The sequence below is a fragment of the Chiloscyllium plagiosum genome, chromosome 40 (assembly GCF_004010195.1).
Source record: "Chiloscyllium plagiosum isolate BGI_BamShark_2017 chromosome 40, ASM401019v2, whole genome shotgun sequence".
NCBI classification, from domain to species: Eukaryota; Metazoa; Chordata; class Chondrichthyes; order Orectolobiformes; family Hemiscylliidae; genus Chiloscyllium; species Chiloscyllium plagiosum.
This window is the reverse complement of record NC_057749.1, coordinates 15,796,549-15,804,024: the sequence shown is the minus strand read 5'-3', so window position 1 is coordinate 15,804,024 and position 7,476 is coordinate 15,796,549. Positions and strand designations below refer to the sequence as shown.

At 47.4% G+C, this 7,476-nt stretch overlaps 1 protein-coding gene across 1 annotated transcript in view; it reads right to left on the bottom strand.

Annotated features, from left to right (window-relative positions):
* Nucleotides 1-7,476, bottom strand: part of map1aa (microtubule-associated protein 1Aa) — a 108,359-nt gene that overhangs the window by 87,281 nt on the left and 13,602 nt on the right. Inside the window, exon 2 of the mRNA XM_043680428.1 lies at nucleotides 2,108-2,209. Within this exon, the coding sequence (XP_043536363.1) occupies nucleotides 2,108-2,209 (102 nt within the window). The remainder of the gene's footprint in view (nucleotides 1-2,107; nucleotides 2,210-7,476) is intronic.

The window sequence follows — 7,476 nt, the reverse complement described above, 5'->3', positions numbered from 1 at the left end:
TTCCAAAGTGCAAGACCTCGCATTTGCTCACATTGAATTCCATCAGCCATTTCCTGGACCACTCCTCCAAACTGTCTAGTTCCTTCTGCAGCCTCTCCACTTCCTCAGTACTACCTGCCTGTCCACCTAACTTCGTATCATCGGCAAACTTCATTAGAATGCCTCCAGTCCCTTCATCCAGATCATTAATATATAACGTGAACAGCTGCGGCCCCAACACTGAACCCTACGGGACACCGCTTGTCACCGGCTGCCATTCCGAAAAAGAACCTTTTATCCCAACTCTCTGCCTTCTGTCAGGCAGCCAATCCTCAATCCATACCAGCTGTATCCATACCAATCCATTACTGCTGTATTGCTGGGCCAATTAGCATAGACACAAAGCCAGAAAGTTGTTGACAGTCCTCAGTCAAGTTAAGGGAGACTCCTTCCATTGTCAAGTCTACAAGGTGTGATTTAAAACCCACAGAAATATAAAAATTACCAATCTGCCACTGGAATTTCCAAGAATTAAATAATAATCTTGGGGATGCTGGAAAAAATGCAGAGAGGCATTCAAACAGAAACATGCTCCCTTATTGCCTGTCAGTATTTTTTAAATAATTATTAATATTCAAAGATGAAATCAAAGGTTGTTTTTTGAGAAGGTGACCAAGCATGTAGATGAGGGTAGGGCAGTTGACGTGGTGTACATGAACTTCAGTAAGGCTTTGATAAGGTTCCACATGATAAGCTGTTGGAGAAAATGCAGAGGCATGGGATTGAGGTTGATTTTGCAGTTTGGATTAGAAACTGGCTTTCTGAAAGAAGGCAGCGAGTGGTAGTTAAAAGCAAATTACTGCGGATGCCGTAATCTGAAACCAAAAGAGAAAATGCTGGAAAATCTCAGCAGGTCTGGCAGCATCTGTAAGGAGATGGGGTGTAAGGACTGTACACAATATTCCAAGTGTGGCTGCACTAGTGTTTTGTATAGTTGCAGCTCTTTTCTCTCCTTACAGATGCTGCCAGACCTGCTGAGATTTTCCAGCATTTTCTCTTTTGGAGCGAGTGGTGGTTGATGGAAAATATTCAGCATGGAGCCCGGTTACTCGTGGTGTGCCACAAGAATCTGTTTTGGGACCACTGCTGTTTGTCATGTTTGTAAGTTAGACACAGGCATAGGTGGATGGATTAGTAAATTTGCAGACGACACTAAAGTCGGTGAAGTAATGGACAATTTGGAAAAATGTTACAGGTTGCAGGGGGACTTGGATAAACTGCAGAATTGGGCTGAGAGGTGGCAAATAGAGTTCAGTATAGCTAAATGTGAGGTGATGCATTCCTTGGGGTGTAGGGACTGTACACAATATTCCAAGTGTGGCCGCACTAGCATTTTTGTATAGTTGCAGCATGATATTGCGGCTCCGGAACTCAATCCCTCTACCAATAAAACCTAACACACCGTATGCCTTCTTAACAGCACTATCAACCTGGGTGGCAACTTTCAGGGATCTATGTACATGGACTCCACACTACCAAGAATCTTTCCATTGACCCAGTACTCTGCCTTCCTGTTATTCTTACCAATGATTCAAGAAAGCAGCTCACAGTCACCTCCTCCACGGGCAATTAGGGCTGGACAATCAATGCAGCCCTAGCCAACCATGCTCTTACCTGCAGAAGGAATATTACCCTTTTAAAACAGAAATAGGTTAACACTGTTTCAGGATCACACTCAGAGGGATTTCACACCAACACATTTGACAACGTATTTCAGGAAGAGATTCTGAAAATCTTTAAAATTGTCGTTGCTATGACGACAACCACGTAACCTTAATCTTGAAGCAAGCCTGGCATTAATTCTACATGTATTTAAAATAAAATCTCAGAATTAGCATTTATATAAAAAAAAACATTAATTCCAGACTCTGTCGAAGGTGCGGTTTGATGCTGACAGTCCCACAGTGTGTGTGTAGGAAAGAAGTGTAGGGAAGGTTCTGACGAGCCAGGTTTTGGCGGGGGGGGGGGGGGGTTCCATTGCAAACCACTTACTCTGGTGAGCCAGGGGCTCGGGTTCCGGCTTAAGGACTGCGTTCAGCCAGGGCTGGAGGGGGCTAGGGGGCCTTACCTCTGATTTCAGCGGAGAACTGGGCCGAATGCCTGGTCACAAAAAGCCGCAGCTGCTGGTCGAGGTTGAACGACGTGAGATCGACATCCCAGGATCGGAGTCCTGTTTGGGGAGAGGAGGGGAGGGGGAAGAGACAGACAGTCAGTTACTCGCTCCTCAGTTAGAAAGACATCACTCTGCAACCACTAAACAGTGGTCGGTAATCACTGATCCCGAGAGGGCAGCAAGAGGACATTCAGCCCATCGAGACTGCAATAGGCCCCTGAAGGGTATCCCACTCAGAGCACTCCACTTCCTACAGTATGGGGCAATCCCCCCATGGCCAATCCATCCTAACCCGCACATCTTTGAGCAGGGGAAAATGACCAACCTCCTACAGTCACCCGAGGAGGGGTTGGAACCCGGATCCCTGGGGCTGTGAGGTAGCAGTGCTAACCACTGGGACACGGTGACTTGTTGCTGGAGTGCCGCACTGTTGGGTCAGCCCCCTCTAACTTCCCCTCAATGTCAGTTGTAAATCGGCTCGGCCTTTTTGGTGCCTTGGGTTTTCTGGGATCTTGCTGTGTTTAAGTGGCTGCCGCGATTGTCTACACCAGCACAACTGCAGCACTCCAAGAAAATTCAGCACCCACCTTAACCCTAACCCCCCCCAAAAAAAAACAAAATTCCCAAAACCCTAACCACCATTGCTGAATCATTGAGCCATTTGCCACATCTGGCCAACTGAAGATAGAGCTGTGAGCAGCCGTGTCTCTAACAGCAGCCGGGCCACCACCTTACCCGCGGGTAGATGGAGGGAGGGAGGGAGGGAAGTGTTGGGGGCTGTGACTGTGTGGGTCTGGAGCTGGGAGACACAGGGAGGATTCCTGTCCTTGACCACGCTTTCCTCACTGTTCAGTCTTGAGTGCTGGTATTTGATATCAGTCCCTTATTGCCCTGAGTTGCATTGGCTCACTTGGCCATTTCTGAGCTGGTTGAGTGTGACGAGGAGGGGTTTAGAGGGATATGGGCCAAGTGTTGGCAAACAGGACTTGATTAATTTAGGATGGAGCGAAGGGTCTGTCTCCACGCTGTACATCAATCAGAAAGGTAATGAGACCAGATTTCCTCCCCCGATTGACATTAGTGAATCAGCCTTCTGTAATAATCTGGTAAATATTACTCACAAGACCAGTGTTAATTCCAGGCTTATTAATTAACCAACTTCAAATTCGACAAGCTGCCGTGTGGGGGTTTGATTTCATATCTTCAAAGCTTTAGATTATTCATCCAGTAATATTACAGTATGCTGTCGTATACTAAATCTCTTGAACAAAAGCTGACAGCTAGACAATTGACTAGGAGCAAATTACTGCAGACGCAGGAACGTGTATTGAAAACAACAAATTCTGGAAATCACAGCAGATCTGCTGATACTACCTGACCTGCTGTGATTTCCAGCATTTTTTGCTTCCAGACAGTTGGCTGTGAATCGCTTTGACACCACTCCCTGTTGGATGTTTGGGGTGGTGGGTTGTGTGGGAGGGATTGTCCAGAAACAGGAATAAAAGTGTGGCAGAGGGGTGGGTGTAAGGCATTAGCTATGTTGGTAGCTGTCAGTTATAGACCTCTTGCTCCCTGCAGCAGTCAAATTGCGAATCAGGAGTATCCCAAGTACCAAGGGCAGTCATCGATCCAGCATCAGCTGATCGACCCGACACCAACAGCAGCTTTTTCTCTTCTGTGGCAAATGCCCTTGACACTGGCACCGCTCGCTGACCAGGGAGGAAACGCTCAGTCATGCTGCAGCAGTGTCTCCTGTCCAACTGACTGCGTGTTCTCTCACAGAGCTGGCCAAGCGTTTACCTCTTTAATATCATCCTCTACCAAAAACTGCATTCCCACTGACATCAGTGTTTATTTATCCTAGTTTATTTATCGCATTTCCAACGCCCCTCCTCCCTACCTTTTATCTTAGCCTGCTTGGCACACTTTCCTCATTCCTGAAGAAGGGCTCATGCCCGAAACGTCGATTCTCCTTTTCCCTGGATGCTGCCTGACCTGCTGCACTTTTCCAGCAACACATTTTCAGCTCTGATTTCCAGCATCTGCAGCCCTCACTTTCTCCTGGTTTATTTATGCTGAGTCACTATCTTGAGCGAGCGTTGACTCAATCACACAGGCAAACCTTGGCCAAATCTTCCTGGATCTTATCTCGCTGCTTAGACAGAAGGAAGTGACTTTATAATGCCACTTTGAACACAAAATCCCAGCTGACAGCGCAGTCAAGGAAATGCCAACTTTCGGATGGAACACTACATTGAGACTCTATCTGCCTGCTCAGGGAGAGGACTACAGAAAGCGATCCCAACGGAGTAATTGAGTTCGATCTGGTGTCGTGATCAATATTTATCCTTCAATTAAACCAGGTTACCTGTGGGATCTTGCTGTGCACACATTGGATGTCACACTTTTAGATTACATTCTCTACAGTGTGGAAACAGGCCCTCCGGAAGTCCAAGTCCAAGTCCAGACCCAGACCCCCTCCGGAAGTCCAAGTCCAAGTCCAGACCCAGACCCATTTCCCTCTGACTAATGCACCTAACACTACGGGCAATTTAGCATGGCCAGCACATCTTTGGACTGTGGGAGGAAACCCACGCAGATACGGGGAGGATGTGCAAACAGACGCCCAAGGCTGGAATCGAACCTGGGACCCTGGCACTGTGCGGCAGCAGTGCTAACCACTGAGCCACTGGTCTTTTTTTTCCCCTTTTTTTTGATCACACTTCAAAAGGCACACCATCGGCTGCAAAGCACTTGGAATGCCCTGCAGCTGGGAATGGTGCTATATAAATGCAAGCCTTTCTTTTCTTTAGTTGACACACTCCGGGGGGCATTGCTATGTTTAAGGTGTGCCTGAATGGGGGGAGGATACAGCATTGCAGGGAGACAGTGCGGGATCAAACTGTGTAATCACAAGGACAGCCAGCAGAGGGAGCCCGGAACTGAATGCGAACATTCAGTCAGTAGATTCAATAACAACCACTACATTTATATAGCAGCGCCAATGCGGTACACTAACACAGGGAGTGTTTTCAGTTAAAACGTGGAGGTATTAGGGCTGATGACCAAAGGTCGATTTATGGAGCACCTTAAAAGGAGGAGTGTGAGAGAGAGAGATTCGGAATTCCGGAGCTTGGGACCTAGGCAGCTGAAGGTCGCCATTGGCAGAGCGATGGTAATCAGGGGGTGATCTCAGAATGAGGGGGCTGCGAAGCTGGAGGATGTCACAGAGCCACAGAGGGGTCGGGGACCATGAAAGGATTGGAAAATAAAGATGAAAATTTTAAAATTGAGGCACTATCAGACTGGGGTCCCCTGGTCAGCGAGTACAATGTCTGGATGAGATTGTCCACCGAATATGTTGCTAAACCAAAACACCCTGACAGGAAATAACCCTTTACAAAAAGTCAGCTGATTCTCATCAATTCTGTTTTGATAATATGCAGAACAAGAGGGGGTCCAGAGACAGCATGGGGCTGTGACTGAGTCATTACAGGACAGCTCACACTCTCAGAGGCTCACATCGCCTTGCTGTTCTCTGGGAGGTGGGGGTGGGGCTCGACACGAACATTCTCTGGAATGGTTGCACAGACTGGACAGAGTTTAGCAGAGTGAATTGATTGAAGTGTGTGAGATCCCGAATGGTCTGGACAAGGTGGGTGTGGAAAGGATGTTTCATTTAGTGTGTGAGTCCAGAAGCAAAGGATTTAATAATTAAATAATGTCCAATTAATTAATTAATAATTAGGAAAGGCCGTTTTTGCACAGAGTGGAAGAGTTTTTTGTTCTGAGGATTGTGCATCTCTGCCTCAGAAGACAGTGGAGGTTTGATCATTGGGTATTGGATAGATTCTCTTTGGAAATGAGAGGTTGTCAGGGATAGAACGTGTAGTGATTGTAACGGGGTCAGCCAGGTGGACTTTATAGAATGAGTTCCCTGATTGGGGCTGTTAATCTGGTCCAATTCAGGAGCCCTGGCTGACAGAGATAAACAGGAGTTTCTGGGGTCTTGTTCACTCAGAGCTGGCTCGGAGGGAACTAGATCAGTGTCAAATACTCTTCAAGTGTAAATAAAGGGTGCCTTGGTGACCTGCCTCTGTGGAGTTATTTCAGAAGGGAATATGGAAGTTGATCAGCCATAATCTGATAGAATTGGGTTGAGGGACCGAATGGCCTATTCCTGCCTGTTCCTATGAAGCAATTAAAAAAAAGAAACAAATGGCTAGGGATAGAGTTAGCAAGGCCACCATTTATTGCCTCTGCTGCAAATCTTACTGCATAAGGCAATCCCATAGGTGCAGATCTGGAGCCACATATTGGCCCAGACTAGGTAAAGATGCTCGCCTTCCCTCCTCAGGTGGTAAAAACAATGACTGCAGATGCTGGAAACCAGATTCTGGATTAGTGGTGCTGGAAGAGCACAGCAGTTCAGACAGCATCCAAGGAACTTCGAAATCGACGTTTCGGGCAAAAGCCCTTCATCAGGAATAAAGGCAGTGAGCCTGAAGCGTGGAGAGATAAGCTAGAGGAGGGTGGGGGTGGGGAGAGAGTAGCATCAAGTACAATGGGTGAGTGGGGGAGGGGTTGAAGGTGATAGGTCAGGGAGTGGATAGGTGGAAAAGGAGATAGGCAGGTAGGACAAGTCTCATTGATACAGTTAATGTTTTTTTAAACAAAAACACTACTCCTTTGCTGAATTGGATTCCTGGTATGTTTTGTGCCCAGCTCCTCTAGATTAATAGTTCTGGAACCTGACGACCGCAGCTGCAGATCGGGATAAACACTGTGTTGCTATAATTACTTAATTGCAGCAAAGAAATGACAAAAGCTCCTTTCTGTCCGGTAATTACATCAAGCAGACAGATTGGGAGCAGTGGAAGTAGATTGTTTCACTGCCTTCAGCATCTGCATCTGCCGGGCAGGAAGATCACTGACAGTCTCGCACTCCTCAGGGATACGATCGCCTACGTGCAGGACAGAGGGTTGGACACCTGCCTGATCAGCCTGGACCAGGAGAAAGCCTTTGACAGGATATCACACAGGTATATGAGAGATGTTCTCTCCAAAATGGGCTTTGGGGAGGGAATCTGCAATTGGATCAGACTGCTCTACACCAACATTGTCAGTGTAGTCTCAATCAACGGGTGGGAATCAGATAGCTTCCCAGTCATCTGGAGTCAGGCAGGGCTGCCCCCTCTCTCCTGCCTTGTTTGTGTGCTGCATAGAACCATTTGCCAAGTCCATCAGGAAGGATGCGAGCCTGAGAGGGGTGACTATTCCTGGCAGCAGGGGCCTGCAGGTTAAGACCTCCCTGTACATGGATG